Consider the following 18,239-nt stretch of genomic DNA (forward strand, 5'->3'; position numbering starts at 1 on the left):
AGCTTCACCTTATCACTGGATCTGAGTCAGATTATTTTGTGGAGTAGGACTGAAAGCAAGTGATGAAAGGGGTGTGACTTTTTGCCTTGTGGTAAGGACATTCAGGGGAAGCAGGATCCCGGTTTCCTGTTCTCAGGATAATTTTCTTCTTGTCTGTTGCATCGTGTAAAAAGCATGTGAGGAAGAACTTCATAACACTGAGTTAAAATTTCTCTCTGGGTAGTTCAGTCCCTAAATGTATCACACATGATTTTTCAAGGCAAACTTAACAGATAGTTAAGCTAATGTTAAACAGCACAAGTAGATACAACTACAAAGAATAAGCTAGGCATGAGGTTCAAGGACAGAGTGGTTGAATTTTGAGTCCAGCAGAAAGTTAGCACTGCAGCTGACTGAGTCTCTGTTGTAAGCAAGGTCAGTCTTTTTATCTTCATCCCTTTTGCTATTTGTCCCCTTCATTTGTGGCTATGTGAAATGACAACTGAACCATGGACACCACTGTGAGGGATATTCTCAGGGCCCTATGTCCTCTGGTGGCTTTTCTTCATCTCAGTTTCTGCATTGCTCTCTAAATTTCTTGGGTAAATTTTCCAGGGACTTGGACAAGGTTTTTTGTGTTCTAGTATTATTTTCTTGACCAAAATATCAACAAGTTACAAAAAAAATCTGAAATATAGTTGCTAAATGTGGATTGCGATACACTACTGTGGCTACCTTGTTTTTCTGATGCTTTTCTACTTCACTGGAATCTGCTTTAATTTGCTGTACATTGTGGCTAGCAAAACAACTTGGTGTTGTATAATTAGTTACTTAACCTTTGGGTCTTTTACCAAATAACAAATAAATGAAAATAATAGTTTTAGACTATTGCATAAGATTTTTCTTGCCAGTTTAATTAAGCAAAATAGAACAGATTTGCGTCAGCGATTAAATTTTGGCAGCATCATGATTTTGACTTTTTTCTTGAGTTCATCTGGTGTTTTATGGGACAAGCTGTGGTAACTTCTTTAGTGTCACTGTTCATTTGAGGCTAGCCTAAGTAATTTCTGACCCTTCTCTCGTGTTTTTGTTTTGAATTACTAGATGACATTTTATTTAGCCTGAAGATAGTTTTTGTAATACCTCAGATATCTTAGGTTAAATTCCAGGAGGTATTGAGAACATTCTCCCTATTCCAGTGTTAAAAGCAGGCCTGGGAACATCCTGTTCTGTGTGAATATATTAGTATTTGTGAAATGGAAATACTTAATTGCTTTCCAGAAATTCTCATCGTTACGAGCAGCTATGTTAATCCAAGTTTTAGCTATGTTAATCCATGTCTCGCAAAGTAGCTGACTTTTTTTCTCCTTTTCCTTCTTATTTTTTTTTTTTTTGCTTTTCTTACATTGAAGTATACCAGACCTGCATTGTCCATTGTTTCTTGGAATATTTCACTGTGGGTGGGATGCTATAGTTCATCATTTGAGAGGGTACCGTGCGCACTCTTTGACAGCTGACAGTCTCTTGTGCACTGCAGCTGGATGCTGCATTGCTTATGTTCCTGTCCGTTGTCATGTTTGAGCTGGCTCCCAAGCCGGCAACAAAGAGCCATGCAGCTGGGAGAAAATTCAACTAAACGTGCTCAAGGGTTGAGATTAGGAGGATTCGTTCACAGCTTATGATCACAGGCAAAAAGTGTAGTGAACTTGGGAGGAAAAGATAAACTTAATTTACTGCCACAAGTTTACTAGATCAGAGTAGGATAGTGAGAGAAAGTAAGTACAACTCGATCTTATATACATCTTCCCTCCTTGTTTCTTCCTGGCTACCTCCTCCCCCTCCACTGGTGCAAGGGCAGCAGAGGATGGGTGGGAGGTGTGGTCCATCTGGCTATTTCTCCTTGTTCATGGCAATTCTTCTTCCTTGGGCTTCTCGCGGTTTTCCCCTGCTGCAATGTGGTGCCCATCTCATGGGAGGCAGCCCTCTTCCGCCATGCGAGTCCCTCCCACCATCATGGGACTGACCTCACAGTCGTGGGTCGCTTCGGGTGCATCCCCCACTCCGTCATGGTCTCTCTTCCCCCTGGCATAGAGCTCTCCATGTGCCACTGCATCCTGGACGTTTTGCTGCTGTTGATCTCCTCAGTTTGCCTCCTCTCATCCTGCCACCATCTCAGTATACGAATCAGGGGAGATCTCTGTTCTGGTGCCCTTATTCTTCCCTGCTTTGTCCTTACGGACCACATGGTTTGCTTTCCTCTCACCTCTCCCTCCTCCAAACAAGCAACTCCCCAACACAAAAGAAAAGGCATAAAGACAAAGAGAGAAAAAGAAAGAGAAAGAGTCAGGCCCAGCAGGTTTCTGCTCTTAAATACCTTGGCCACAGAGGCGCTAATGGGGAGGAACACCACCAGGCACCAGTACAGATTAGGGGATGTCCTACTGGAAAGTAGCCCCATGGAGTCCCCTTGGAGTCCCAGTGGGCAGTGAGTTGTCCATGGGACAGCATGTAGCCAAGAGGGCCAATGGGATACCTTGTAGCCAAGAGAGCCAATGGGATCCTGGGGTGCATTAAGAAAAGTGTGTCCAGCAGGTCTAGGGAGGTTCTCCCCCTCCTCTGCTCTGCCCTGGTGAGACCACACCTGGAATATTGTGTCAAATTTCTCAGCCTCTTCTACTTTAGCTTACTGGAAAGTTTTAAATTAGTTACTTCAGGGTGTAGTTTCATCTGTACTTTAGACCTACACACTGCTGCAGAAGGAAGCAGCTGTCGTTCTCATAAGCCAGCCATTCATTCCCACACCTTTACCAACCCTTCTCTCATGCAGGCACAAGTGTGAACTTAGTTGGGAAACTGATTTGCACTAAAAAGGAATTACGTTTTGGGGTTTTTTTGCCAGCTTAGTTTTAATCATTTCATTCCTCCAGCTCTGTTCACTGCATGTCCATGCAACACATCTGTGTTCACTGCACAAGGGAGAGAGAAGCTCATGGAAGAGATGTGGGAAAGCACATGTTGGGGGGGAAGAAGTGGGAATGCTTCGTTCAGCTAGACTGCTTTTGAATGTATATGAGGAACTACTGTTCTCCAACTGGCAATTAAAAAAAAAACAAACTTGCTCTTGGCTTGTTGGCACACTTCTCTTGCTAATGCAGGGGGTATTTCACATAATATTTTGCAGGCAGTTGTACGCTCAGTGTGGTAGCTCAGAGGTGCCTGGAGGCTTGGAGCAAACGCCTTGCTGCTCATGCCTTGCTATTGGAGAAACTGTATTAGTTGACGTTTGGTGCTATAATAAACACAATTTTGTAGTTTCCAGTTGGCTGGGGATGAGGCAGAGAGAATCTGAGTAACACTCGAAATATAAGCAAAGCAGTCTCGTATCTGCCTTCCTAATAATGTGTGTATCTGCCACTGTTCTTCTGTACTCCCTTTTGTTGGTTAAGATCAGCCTTTTATCACACACTCAAACATGGCCTACCAGAGGTGACCATTCTTCTCGTGTTCCCATATATATATATATATATACACACACACACACACATATATATATATATACACATACAGGCTGCCTATACCCCACTTGAACAAGAAGTGAGCCTAGGCATGCAATTCTCATGCAGACAAACACACGTTTGTATATACAAACATGGCTGGCTGTGTGAATTATCACAGACAGAAACACCGAGGACTCACACGGGCACAGACAACATAAGTAGACTCATCTCATTCCCCTCTCTGATCAGGGTGAAGGTACGTTAGTGGAAAAATACATACAGTGTGTATACACAGCCTGGGTCCACACAGCAGATAGCCTAGCTGTGCAGTCTGTCCTGGAGCTGATCCTGGATCCAGTTGTTGGCACCTGGAAGTACAAGCCCCTGGTGCCCACCGACCCTCTCTAGTTACTGTTGCATGAATGCATATATGGATTCCCTTCACATGGGGCAGTTAGAAATGGAGTTTAATGAGAAGACAGGATGGGTGCAGAGCATGATCTGACAAGTGTACTGATCAACCTGGTTACACGTGACCCTTTATCCCCTTTTATTCCCTTAGCTCCATGTTTCCCCAGGTTTACTCCTCCTCAAACCTCTTTGATCCTTTCCTTTTCCTGCCTCTAGTTTCTGCCTTAAACATCCCAAAACATGCCTTTTACAATCCTAGAATGCTCTTCCCTGTATCCCATAATAAGTTTCACATCCCTATAGTAGGTAAACTGGCTCAGCCTGGAAGATGATCTAGAGAGCCTCTCACACACAGGTAGAAGTGTCTCTTCTGTCGTGTTGGGTCTGGACTTCATGGCTACTGTTGAATTCTGTCTCAGTTTTTTATAATGGAGTAAAGTGCCTTTCTCTGCCCATTTATGTGCAGATTAATTCCTGTAGCCAAATTTTCCTGGATAAAGAAGTGCCAGGACAATTGGGACAGCTGGTTTTAGTTTGAGTTGTGACTCTGCTGAATAACACATTGACTAGTGAGATGTGTTTTCAGGATTGTCTCATTCTTGCACAGGAAGGTAGCATTCCACTCCCCACACACTTGTGCTCGTAGAGGAAGCCATTCCCCAGCTGACATGGTTTGGGTGCACAAAACCTCTTGTGATTGTTGGGGCCACCCTTCCAGAAGACTTTCTATTCCAGTTTATATTTCTTCATCTCAATTAAAAGGATCATGTAGTAAAAATTATTTGGAATGTTGACTTCTCATTCTTCTGCATGTATCACACAGTACTATGACACCCACCCACCCTACAGTACTGGTTGCTTTAGTTGTTCACCAGTCCAAGTGCCATTTCTCACCTGTTTGACTGGAAATCAGCAGACACCTCTTCTACAACCTTTCTAAACAGTTATCTACACATGTCTGAAAGTCTATCTTAATTTTGTACCTTCTAATAAGCCTCAGCTCTGTAATCCTTGCAGGCATAGGTGTCCTTTGACATCTCTTATCTTACAGGAGTTCACTAAAGGTTGGTTTGCACCAGTGGTCTCCTAAGTCACCTTGGCTAGAGTTATAGGGATGGATGGTGTAAGTTCTGCTGCAGCCTTTACTGTTTCGTTCCTCAGTGTGGCTGTTAATGTGCCTAGTCATTAAAATCTCTTTGGAGACCATTCCTCCTCTGTTGACTCCTGTAGCTGCTTGACGGTGGTTAGTATGGGCAGATGTAGGCAATTTCTTCTGCCTTGCAGAACCCCAGAGCCATACTGCTTGGTTTTCATAATGAGTTGATAAGGGTGTGCATTTCGCATTTCAGAAGGGTGATTTGATATGCCCATAAAGAGTTCTGGCAAGGTCCAATGCCTGGTTCTTTCAGCCGCCTGAGCAGCTTTAGTAAAATTAGCATAGAGTTATCCAATGAACTGTAGCTCTGGTCTGAATTCAGTTCAAAAATCAATTATATTTGCTGGTAGCACTACTGAAGCCTTTATCTTGGTCTGAATCCACAACATGGAGACTGTAATAATGAGGAACTGTTTAAACAACTTTCTCCAGTTTTCCTACATTTGCTGAGCATGTCAGCTCTCACGGGGCCTAAACGATGCATCATTTTTCTCAGGACTTTCTGAATTTTTTTTACTGTCTCCATGTGGTAGGTAGTGGTCAATCAGAGCATAAGATTTTTAAAATACTTATTTTGAGACCTGTCTCTACAGGTGATAGTACGAAATAGGTATAGCCTCAGCTTTCAGGATTATCTGTATTTGAGTCTTTCTATGTATCATTATAAATTTATAGAATTGCTTCTCTTGAAAAAGTGTTAATACCAATTTGTAAAAAGATGTGGTTCACAGCTCTTGTTTCTTCCTATTAAATTATATCCAAGCCAGAGAGCTATATCCAAGCTGTCTGCTTACAAGCTGTTTTATAAATCTTTCAACTTCCTTTAACAATTGAACACTTCAGTACAATTTTCTTTAATACAGGGTTTTGTATCCATGTATGATCAAGTCAGTATTTAAATGCTGTTGTCTTGAGAGGCTCCCGGCGTTGTGCTGGATGTGCAGAATAGCACTTTAGGCATGATGAGCTTTAACTAATACATACAGAGAGAATGATGAAAGGGCTGTTGGAATTATGTTACATTTATTCCAAAATCCAAAAGTGGTTTTTCTTTCCCAGAACATGTAGCAGTTTTGCAAAGAAAAATGGATAGCCTATTCTAAGTTAGTGTAGGTGTACATAGGCTTTTCTAATTAACTCCTCTTCATTATGGGACTGAAGGAAATGTTTGGTTTCCGGGCTGCGAATGGCATTTTAGACAAGCAAAGCCACTAACTAGGCAGAATAATCTAAGTACATCTCAGGAGAACAAAAGAATTTTCGACCTTCTATAGCGAAGTTCTGGTTCCTTGTAAAGCCAGACTGTGGAAGTCTGGCTTAATGCGTTTAAAGCAACTGAAAAATCTAGATGAAGTTTCTTTCCCTAAAGGAGGAAGATAAAAATACTAAAAAGTGGAAGAAAAAACATTGTATATAATAACGTATTAAGTCTTACGTCAACTATGACTGGAACTGCTGTTCACCTTTTGTGATGCTGTGTCCTACTATTTTCCTCAGTCTTGAATGAAAGCAAAGCTAAATATGTCAGATTCTGTATTGGAAACATTTGGTAGCAAAAGCTTAAGAAAATTTTTCAAAAGGATGAATAGAAGAAAAGATCTCATCACTGATCTCGATCTGGTTTTATGTGGAAAAGGTTACGCTTTATATTAAATGTAAATCAAGGTGGTGCTGCAGGCACTAAGCAATGCATTTTCTTACAAAAGTCACATGTATTTTTATCTTCATAACATCTCTTACCGTTGTGAAAAACTAGAGCTAGCTGTGTTTCTAACTTAGACACTTTTTAATGTGCCCAAAAACCTTTTAGGGAGAAAAGAGATTAAATACATGGTCTTCTGGAAAAAAAAAAAAGATTCTTGGAAAACAAAAAAGATTATTGTTGAACAATTTAAAAGAACTGAATATCCCTCTGTTACAGTTTATTGCGTAGTTAAGATGTGAATTGTTTCATGATAGATTTTTTTATGTCTGTTTTACTTGGAAGAGAGCTTTCTTTTTTTTGGTCATGCATTGTTTACTATTGCAGTAGTTAAGACATAACACTACGTGCAATAGAATTTAAGTCACATGTTATTCTTTTTATCATCTATTCAGGGAGGAAAACCTCTTGCTTTATGATAGCTGTGAGAACTCCTTTTAATTATTTTAAATCTAAGATTGCTTTCGAGGTTAGGTGTTGGATTTAATAGCTGTACTCAATATTGGTCCCCTCTAGTATGTAACTGATGCTGATTGAAATGGCAGTCAATATATAAAAAAAAAATTAACTGGAGACGTTGCACATTATTAAATTTTTAAAAGCTTTATGGTATTTAATAACAATTTTCATTTTTTTATGAGTCCTGGAAGAAGTACAAACAAATTCAGAGGAAAAGATGTGCAACTCAAAAATACCTTTTCTCAAATCCTTTGCTAACTTGACATTTTCAAGGATAGCTCATAAAATAGTTCTGTTGAGTTTTGTCTTTATCTTGTGAAACTACTTAACTTTCAGAGGAATAAGCTTCCCAAAACCTAGGCAAAGAGGCAGTATGAGTCTGTAGATTTTGCCGATTCAATGCTAGCAAAGAAGCACATTGTAGGACTGTGCATTTTCTGCACATTTGATTTATCTGTGTAAGAGACACTGAATCACATGAAAGAACAGTTTGAAGAAGATATTGCATAGGAAGAAACTGATATCCCCTTTACCTGAAGTTGGGAATGGTACTTACAGTATGGTGCCCATCACTGCTCTGATGGTGACATTTAATTGCACTAGGGATACTGTCCCTTTTCAAATCAATGGCAGTCTGCTGCCCAAGAGCTAAAAGAAAGGCCGATAAATTAGTTCCTGTTACTAATAAGAATAAATGTGTTTATCTGTGTAGTCTTGAACTGGGCTAAACAACAAAATAGGTGTTAGCAAACTAAAATAACAGTTACAATAGGAATCCTTCCGTAAAGAGATCTTGTGGGTGGAGAGCCAGGTCCTCACCCCAAGTCATCCCAAAAGATGGAAAGAAAGCATCCCTTAAATATAATAAATTGGATTAATAGAAATCTTGGCTTTACCTTGAGATTTAGAAGCTCATAAAAAGATCAGTGCAATTATCTTGCACTCTGTAGCTACTGCTAGCACCTGTATCTAAAAAATATATTGAGCACTATAAGTTTGGATGATTTATGATCAAGCTATTCATGGTATAATAAGCCAAACAAACATGGTTTTACAGGTTTCTTGTCACTGGTGGAATGTTTATTTTGTCAATGTTTTATAAGGGGATATGGAAGACTATATTTGGCTATTTTTACTAACTTAAATGTTTTCCCTTTTAGTTATTCAGATATTCTAATTGAAAGGGAAGTGTTAATGCAGAAGTACATTCATCTCGTCCAGATTGTGGAGACAGAAAAGATTGCAGCCAATCAGCTTCGACATCAGCTTGAAGATCAAGACACAGAAATTGAAAGACTTAAATCTGAGGTATGTGCCAGAGCCATCGATCATCACTGAACTATAACATTTTGCTGTGTACATTGCGATAATACTCAATATTTGATTAATATTCATGAAAGCAAGAGAACCCAGTAAGGTTAATATGCAATAATGTCCCTGTGAACCCTTAGCTAAGTATTTTTCTTAGAAATATTTGGGACTGTTAAATTGATAGGTTTATTTCTTTGACAGAGACTTTAAGATGACATATTGCTTTGCAATAAGGATGCCATTGATTGCATTATTTCCTACCTGTCTTCATACAAGGAGTTTGATCCTTGACACATTACCTTTCACTGTGACAGTTACTAAGAACTATTCCAAAGTGCTGTTTCACTGAATGTTAAAAACTGTGCTGCAGTCCTGAGCTGATGAAGTCTGAAAGGCAGACTTGATTTTGAGGGGAGAATCATCTCTCTTCTGGCCCTTCTCCATCTGGAGCAAGAGCCTTGTTGGTTTTCAGAGAACTATGTTTATGTCCCTGTAACCAAATACATGCATGTCATTCTGTGCAACTTTAACAGGGATGAAGGAGGGGAAAATATTTTTCTCTTAATTCTGGAATGAAGAGTCTCATCAGCTTGAGAAAGTATTTAATGAATGGTTGTTTTTGTCAGATTATAGCTCTCAATAAAACAAAAGAAAGAATGCGACCTTATCAAGGCAACCAGGAAGATGAGGATCCGGATATTAAAAAAATTAAAAAGGTAAACATGCAGTATTTTGTACTTAAAGAGAAGGGTGGAGAGTGGAGTGTACTTTTGTATTTTAGTCTGTCTGATTTTGTGTTAAGTTATTGTCATTAGATACAGGCAAATAGCAAGATTCCTTTTGGCCTGCCTCTACTTAAACCTCTTAAATTACATCAGCATCTTATGTTTCAGTGCCATATTTACCCCATGGTGTATTTGTTATTCAAGTATTCATTTTTACTTGCAACTTGTATGTCTCCTAAAAAAGCTTGTACATTGCATTCAGCTGCTCATAAAGACTGAAATTAAGTCATAGGCTATGCCCTGTGGGAATAAAGTGTACAGTGACCTTATACTCTTTTCTTACCAAAAATACTTATAAAGATATAGGAGAATAACTTACATTCTGTCACTGCAGCTGGAATACAAATACGGAAAATGCAGAGAGCAGTTTTGGTTTAGGTTGTCAGCCAGTCTGTCTGATGGTGATTGTTTCAGGATGTTATGGCCACTGTTTTTAATAACAAGGACAGAATTGTCCCACTCTGTATATCATTTACTTGTGCAGCTTTTGATCATATTGCTTAAGGCTGGATGTAACCGGCCTCTGGAACTGTGCACAGTGCTGACTCCCTCAAATCCTAATGCATGAGCATGAATGGAAATCATGCTTGAAGCTGTAGTCCTGTATGTGTCACCCTTACTCTCACAGTGGAAAATTGCATAATATCATTTATGGTATGTGGACTTAGTTTCTGATTCTTTCTGGGTCACATCGTCTGAGTCAGGGTCAGCACTGAGCTGGCACTCCTGTGTGAATTTTCCTTTTCATGTAGATTAAACATTGCAACAGAAGCTGGAAATGTCTCTTCTAGTAGAAGGATAGCTCTGATTTTGCATATTATTCACTGCATTCTACATCTTGATTTTTTTGACATTTTGGCCCTTTTTTAAAAAAGTTGTTAGTTCAGAGTAAATGGCTACCAGCGAGTTTTTGCATTTCTCTTTCAAGATGAATGATCTTCACATCAAGATCAAGGCAAACGCACACTGAAATTTTCTGTGACCAATTGTAGACCTTTTCTGTAATCTTTAATCCATTTCTAACTTCAGTGGTTGTTATGCTTAAGTTGGTTTTTCCATGATAGTAGAGATACTTTTTAAGAATGCCAGACTGCTTTTTCTGGATGGCAGTGTTGCTGGCCCAGGTGTCTGATCCTAAGCAATATATTTATACTTAGCTTGAAATACACATGCTAAATGGTAACAGAAAGCAAGCTGAGTTTAACAACTGTTTCAAAATTGCGTCACTAATAATATGAAGTCTGTCTTGAAATGTCCTACCTGGAAGCATTACACAATACTTTTAGGGGTATGAGAGAAATGTGTAAGGGGAGGTAAAAGGAATTAAAACACTGCACAGCTTATAGCCCAATTGTGCTGATAGGAAGAGATATACAAAGGCACAACAATTAATCTTGTGCTAAACAGTACCTCAATATGTATATGAAATCTTACCAGTCTGTCTTCTGGTAACAAATATGACTATGTGATGGTGGGAATTTCGTTAGCAAACAAATCTTTAAAAAAATATAATTTAAGACCAATTATAGATCAATAACAGGAACACACTTTTTTTTTTTTTTAATAGAGATATTTCATTTTGAGAGTTATTTCTACAATGAAGAGTTTATCATAAGTCATGTCATGTTTTTTCTCATTCTTCCTTTCTGCTTGGTTCATTTTTAGGTCCAGAGCTTTATGCGGGGCTGGTTATGTAGAAGAAAATGGAAGACTATTGTCCAGGATTATATTTGTTCTCCCCATGCAGAAAGTATGAGAAAAAGGAATCAGATAGTTTTTAACATGGTGGAGGCTGAATCTGAATATGTACATCAACTTTATGTTCTTGTGAACTGTTTTCTGCGGCCCTTAAGGATGGCCGCAAGTTCAAAGAAGCCACCTATCAGTCACGATGATGTTAGTAGCATTTTCCTCAACAGGTATGGGGGTTTTTGTTTGCGTTTTGGGTGTTCCGTTGACTACTTCTTCCCATTCTGCTTCAATTTGCTGTAGTGAGGTCTGGCACTTTGGTTTTTTGCTCTGAATAAAAGGCAAGGTACTGTTGGTGATGCAGTTTGAAACCAGCCAAACCTGTTTGCCTTCTTACCTTCTGTTTCTTCCTCTGCTAGAGGAAGGAAGGGACAAAATGTGCCTCTTAGGGCAATTCTCCTAATTTTCTGTCACCTTTCCTGTTTCCTTTTCTCTTAAGAAAGCAAAATTTGACTCAGTGGCCTTGTATGATCTAGATAAGACCCTGAGGGTGAGAACATCAAATCTTCTATTTTCTGTTGTTCTGCCTTAGCAGCCTCCTTTCCTCTTGCTTGTCTTTTCCAGTCCTACAAAAAATAATTATTCTTTGCATTAAGCATCCAAGTGCTATCATAATAAGCCAGCAGGCATCCAAAATTTGGGACAGGATGGGAGTTGTATGCAAGTCTGCCCTGAATTTCTGAGAAATAGAACATGTGCTTTAGTTGTGAGGCAGATTTCCCATTCATAACTCATTCATTATCACTATGCTCTTTACAGTTTGTCTTACATCCAGGATGTCTCCTGCTTATGTTGACCTCACGAAGTACGCTGAAGTACAGTGTTAAGGTTCATGTTATAGAAAGCTTGTAAGCTTCAAATCTTAAACAGCAGCCAGCAAGAAAGTGCCTGACTACCACTGACTTGAGTTTTTCTGCATCTTATTGCATCTCTTAAACTACACAATGCGTTGTCAGAGATATTCTTAGAAACTTACTCATTTATTGTCTTTTCTTCTTTGTTTAAATACTTTTTTTTTCAGTGAAACAATCATGTTTCTTCATGAGATATTTCACCAAGGCTTGAAAGCAAGAATAGCTAATTGGCCTACCTTAATCCTAGGTAAGTTACTATGTTTTTCTCTAGGGGTAAAATTTTCATACTTATTTTTGAAATTACAGCAAGGTCTTTTGGTTTTTTAGAGAGAGGTGTTTTTATGAGTCCTTTCTGAGTGGAATGTGTTTCCAGACCTAACATCATGAAATCTGGTGGAGTGGGAGTCCTCTGTGGGCAGTAATGACTGTTTTGCAGTCCGTGTATGAGAATGCCTCTGCCCTAAGCATTGATTACACATGAGCCCCTGAATTTTTGGTGATATTGTCTGATTATTAACTAATCAGAGCAACTGTGTTTTGGCAGGTGAGAAGAACTCAGTTTAATGTTTCCAAGATCTCAGTACACTGGAAACAGAACTGATTATAGTAATTTCCTTCTGTAGAACATAGTATTTTATTTTAAGATATATTTTGAGAGATGGGTAACTGGAAAAAAACCAGTATTTCTTGGCTTTTTCTAGCTGACTTGTTTGACATTCTGCTGCCAATGCTGAACATATATCAAGAATTTGTTCGGAATCATCAATACAGTCTACAAGTACTGGCAAACTGTAAGCAAAACAGAGATTTTGACAAACTCTTGAAGCAATATGAAGCCAACCCAGCATGTGAGGGGCGAATGCTGGAAACTTTCCTTACTTACCCCATGTTTCAGGTAGTCTCTGTATATTTTTTGTGCCTCTTCGTTTTTAATGTTTTGTTGATTTGTTTTGTCTTACTGACATTACGATTGATTGAAGATTCTTCTTGCTTAACTAAAAGTACTCATGTATATTAATTTAGTTTTGATTTATTTCATTATTATTCTGCAACTCTGCTTGTACAGACTTCTTCTCCAATAATACTAATTCATCTCCATTCAGAGTCCTAGGTATCCTGAAAGAGAATTGGATGAGAGCTAGTGCAAAAAGGAAAAAAAGCTGAGAAATGATCACTTGACTTCTGCCTACTGCAGGATTATGAAGTGGTCCAGAGAGGGATGATATACCTGGTATAGCAACTTAGAGCACCCATGAGTGTTTTCCTAGGAATACATTTTGAAACTTCCCTCCAACTTTGATGTCCAGTGACCCGGTCTTAAGAAAATAAAAAATATATTGCAAAAGTTTGAAAAACTGTATTATCCTCCATATATTTTGCCTTTAACTGCATGGGTTAATAATTTGCATCTGTTTTAAGAGGTCTATGAAACACTAGTGTTATGTTTTTGGTGATATTAACATCTAACTTGAAGCTGTACTCATCAAGAGAATAGTGCAACCCCTCAGTTTGTTCAGTTACTTGCAAACCATGTAGGGTCCGAAAAAAAAAAAAAAGGAGGGCACCAGTGACACCTATATTAGTGATGTTTGTTCATATTAACCTAAAGGGTGATTAGCACCTGTAACAATACACTTCTTTAACCCTTGAGCTTGTACATCGTAAAATTTTGGGATTTTTTTGATTGAAACAAGGTCATGGGATCTAAGAAAGGAAAGAGACAGTCATAGATTGCCATGTTGGAAGTGACCTCAAGGATCATGTAGTGCAAACTTTTAAGGTAAAGAAGTACAGTTTGAATGAGATGGCCCAGCACTCTGTCAAGTTGCGCTATAAAACTGTATAAGGTTGGGGAATCCACCACTTCTCTTGGAAGACTATTCCGATGTCTAATTGCTCTCATGGTGAAACATTTTCCTCTGGAGTCTATTTGGAATTTACATGCCATGTAGAGGACAACCAGGGGATCAGACCCAGTCAACATGGGTTTATGAAAGGCAGATCCGATCTGACGACCTTGATCTCCTTCTGTGACAAGATCACCCAACTACTGGACGAGGGAAAGGCTGTGGACGTTATCTACCTAGACTTTTGAAAAGCCTTTGACACTGTTCCCCACAGAATTCTCATGGAAAAAGTGGCAGCTCGTGGCTTGGATGAGCATATGATCTGTTGGGTGAAGCACTGGTTGGACGGAAGGGCCCAAAGACTGGCATCACAAGTGGTGTTCCGCAGGGCTCAGTGCTGGGACCACTTCTGTTTAACATATTTAGTGATGGTCTTGAGTGCATCATCAGTAAGTTTGCAGATGACACAAAGTTAGGTGGGAGTGTTGATCTGCATGAGGGTAGGGAGGCCCTACAGAGAAACTTGGATAGATTGGATTGGTGGTCCAGTGTTAATGGTATGAGCTTCAACAAGGCCGAGTGCCAGGTCCTGCACTTGGGCCACAACAACCCCATGCATTGCTCCAGGCTTGGGGAAGTGTGGCTGGAAAGCTGTCTGGCAGAAAGGGACCTGGGGGTTCTTATTTACAAGTGGATGAACATGAGCCAGCAGTGTGCCCAGGTGGCCAAGAAGGCCAATGACATCCTGGCCTTTATTAGAAATAGTGTGACCAGCTGGAGTAGGGAGGTGATTGTCTCCCTCTACTCAGCACTGGTGAGGCCACACCTTGAGTATTGTGTTCAGTTTTGGTCACCTCAGTACAAGAGAGATATCAAGGTGTTGGAGTGAGTGCAGAGAAGGGCAACAAAGCTGGTGAAGGGCCTAGAAAATAAATCTTATGAAGAGCGACTGAAAGAACTGTGGCTGTTAGTTTGAAGAGAAGGCTGAGGGGAGACCTCATCGTTCTACAACTACCTGAAAGAATGTTGTAGAGAGGTTGCTGCTGGTCTCTTCTCACAGGTAATTAGTGATAGAACAAGAGGGAATGGCTTCAAACTGCAACAGGGGTGGTTTAGACTGGACATTAGGAAAAAAGATTTTTCACAGAAGGGGTAGTCAGACATTGGAACAGACTACCCAGGGAGGTGGTTGAGTCGCCATCCCTGAATATGTTTAAAGGATATGGTTTAGGGGTGAGCTTTGTAGAGCAGGGTTGGTGGTTGGACTCGATGAGCCTAGGGGTCTTTTCCAACCTGAATGATTCTCTGATTCCCCAGGCGCAAGTTGTGCCCATCACCCCTTGTCTTTTCCATGTGACTCCTCTTTGGAAGGGAGTCTCCATCTTCTTGGTAGCCACCCTGTACGTACTGGTACATTGTAATAAGGTCAGCCCTGAGCCTTCTCTTCTCAAGGCTGAACAAACTGATTTCTCTCATGGTCCTATTCATGTGTGATGGAGGACATCATTTCTGATGACATGATGAAGTGAAAACTTCAGCAAAATAAGAAGCCGAATCTCGGTTTCCTAAAGTAACTTTTATTCTGTAAAGACAAGTTATACTGCAATATCAGCTGGTTTTGACTGAAAGCCCTGAAGCTGATTCAAGTAGTAATAAATGGATCAGAGTCCTTGCGCTATCCTGTAGTCAAATACTGCATACTCTTCAGTGTCCATTAGTGCAACATAAATTTTATCTCAGTGCAAACAGGGCATCTGACACCTTCAAAGTTACAAAAAATTTAGGTGCATATATCCCATTAAAATTAAGGGAAGGTGTATATAGGTGTCCCAGGGAGTTTTGAAATTTAATTATATTGGCATTTGGGTAGCAGCATGAAACAATGAAATTTAGTGTCATATTTAGTGTCATATTGAGTGCCTCTGATCTGATCTTTTCCTTAAAATGTAACAAATGGATCTTGTGCTTCTTCAAACTGGATACATACATATGCAGTCTCTATCACCCAAAAGTTCAGTATTTGGGCAGTAGTTACATGTAGAATGCATGCATAATCATTTAGCTGTGGATAGTTGTTTAAAAAAGACTATGTTTGCAAAACTTTTCTGATCGAGTAATGGCTTATGTTTAACAAAAGGCTGTACTGGAATTTTTCCTTGAAGGATTTACTGATTTTATATCTATTTTTTAAAGATTCCTAGATATATTATAACACTTCATGAACTTCTGGCTCACACACCACATGAACATGTTGAGCGAAAAAGCCTTGAATTTGCTAAATCTAAATTAGAAGAACTTTCAAGGTAAGATTTTTCTACCTTACATTTGATAATCTTGAATCAAAATTGAAAGGAAAAATCTGTTTTGTCTATTTTTGTTTTTGATTTTATTTTTTTTTAAAATTCTTTTAAAGGAAAGAATCAAAACCAAACCAAAATAAATATAATTTAAAAAAATACTTCAACCTAGTATTTTGGCTCTTACGGGTTTTTTTTTGCTAACATGAATCTTCATGTGTCTCCCTGTATTTTGGGCAGGGGAGAATAGGAGTTGCTATAGGAACCACCTACCCCTGTGTTATGAGCAAAGCAATTTTCTTTACATGGAGAATTATTTTTTTCCCACAGTTTAAAGAAAAAGGATATTTCCAATGCTTTTTAACTATGGGAGTCAATCAGAATCTTGAAAAGTACTGAGCTCGCCACCTGTGTTATAGCTTGTGTGTATTAATGAAATAACTGATTTTCACATCTCTTCAAATAACGCCAGATAAACAGGAACTAAAGATCTGTTTCAAAAACTGGTGCTCCCTGTAGTAGCCTGCAAAATGAAGCTTTTCCCTCAACTCCCAGGCCATTGTCAGATGTTCCCCTTTGTCAGCCCACTAAGAAATTTGGTTCTTAGCTCTGGGAAACAGTTTTCTGCTGTGAACAAAGAAATGCTGCATGAACTCCAGGATAAAATCTTAAGTATCTGAAGTATTCACAAGTTACGTACTTGGAGAATATTTAATTGTAAAAAAGCTTTTCTTAATTGCATGTTCTTGACTGCACAGTTTTCAATCTCAGTAAAGACAAAGTTGCAACCTTGTGCAAACTACCCATTGGTTTGGATTTTGTTGTTTTTTTCATTTTTGTCCTGATGTATATTTAACAAAGGCAGCTTTCTGACTTAGGTCATGGTGTGCCACCTCTTCAAGCTCTAACTTCTTAAAGAGCTGAGCAGGCAATATCTTTTACAGAAGAAGAAGATCTCAAACGGAAAGAGCGATGTCTCCTTTCTGCTCAAGCAAAGCAGAGAATTTCTCTGGCCAGGATTATGTGGGCAAGCAGATCAATCGGCTTTGACTTGGCTTCATCTCATAAGCCAGAGTTCGCTGCTGATCCAACTAATTCATCACTGAACGTTCAAAATCGAAGGCTGAGACTGATTGGTCCTCCTCTGCTTGTAAGGCAGGCAGTATAGGCCATAAATAGAGAATTTGTAACTCATTTCCGTCCCTTTAATGTAGTTCTGATATAGGAGAAGCTTTCAAATAGTGCAGTCTTGTCCCAGTTTAGGAAAATGTTATACGACACCATATAAACTTCTGGGTTGGTTTCAGCCTTGGAAAAAAAGTGTATTTCTCTGTGTAAGGGGAGAATGTCTATAAAAAAAGTGGAAGAAAGGAAGCGGTGAGCCATCAAAGCTATGGTTGTTATGGGAAACAAGGGAGAAAATGAATGGTACATTTAGATGTAAACTGAAACAGAACAGAGTGTGAACCTAAAGTAAAGGACAGGGACTATACGATGTGTAATAACCAACATAAAATGCTGGGAAGCATTTGCAGGTTTGTGGCAGCCTAGTCTATTACGGATCAAGAAGTACAATTCTATCAGCTGTGAGTGGTTTTTAGCTTGGTGGCATCTGTCAGATGTGTTTAGGAAGTCTAAAAACAAGTCTAGCAACATTGGTTCCACTGCTGAAAAAATGAAATGATTGCAAGAATGATTTGAAAGGGAAAGAAAAAAGGCAAGAAACTTGCTCTAGAGTTAATAATAAATTGCATGTGTACATCTGTTTTGTAGCAGGTGGCAAAGGACATCTGCTACCTTCTGTGTCTGTGCTGTGTAAGTGCAAGTGAAAAACAGACACAACAGGTGCATTTTAGGGAATTTAAAGTGCATTTTGTATTATGTTTCACAGAGTGATGCATGATGAAGTCAGTGACACAGAAAACATCCGGAAGAATTTAGCCATAGAAAGAACGATAGTAGAAGGCTGTGATATATTACTAGATACCAGCCAAACTTTTATACGCCAAGGTAAGACATCCTTCTTTAAAGGTATCTCTATAATAACGGAAAAAGCGCATTAAAACTAGCAGGATTCATGTTGCCATCATTGGGCAGGTCGCTGCACTAGGCACAGCTAACCACCTACGACTACGTATGGTCCATGGAGGGTAAGTCACAAAATGCCTTGGTGGTAACTAATTTTGGGAAAG

The 18,239-nt window shown here is 39.3% G+C and overlaps 1 protein-coding gene across 1 annotated transcript in view; it reads left to right on the plus strand.

Annotated features, from left to right (window-relative positions):
* Window positions 1-18,239, plus strand: part of RASGRF2 (Ras protein-specific guanine nucleotide-releasing factor 2) — a gene marked incomplete at its 5' end in the record, with an annotated part of 82,995 nt that overhangs the window by 1,187 nt on the left and 63,569 nt on the right. Inside the window, 7 exons of the mRNA XM_009877143.1 lie at window positions 8,365-8,512; window positions 9,142-9,231; window positions 10,966-11,219; window positions 12,071-12,150; window positions 12,605-12,798; window positions 15,944-16,053; window positions 17,939-18,057. Of these exons, the coding sequence (XP_009875445.1) occupies window positions 8,365-8,512; window positions 9,142-9,231; window positions 10,966-11,219; window positions 12,071-12,150; window positions 12,605-12,798; window positions 15,944-16,053; window positions 17,939-18,057 (995 nt within the window). The remainder of the gene's footprint in view (window positions 1-8,364; window positions 8,513-9,141; window positions 9,232-10,965; window positions 11,220-12,070; window positions 12,151-12,604; window positions 12,799-15,943; window positions 16,054-17,938; window positions 18,058-18,239) is intronic.

This window comes from Apaloderma vittatum, unplaced genomic scaffold (genome assembly GCF_000703405.1).
Source record: "Apaloderma vittatum isolate BGI_N311 unplaced genomic scaffold, ASM70340v1 scaffold7809, whole genome shotgun sequence".
Taxonomy (NCBI): Eukaryota; Metazoa; Chordata; class Aves; order Trogoniformes; family Trogonidae; genus Apaloderma; species Apaloderma vittatum.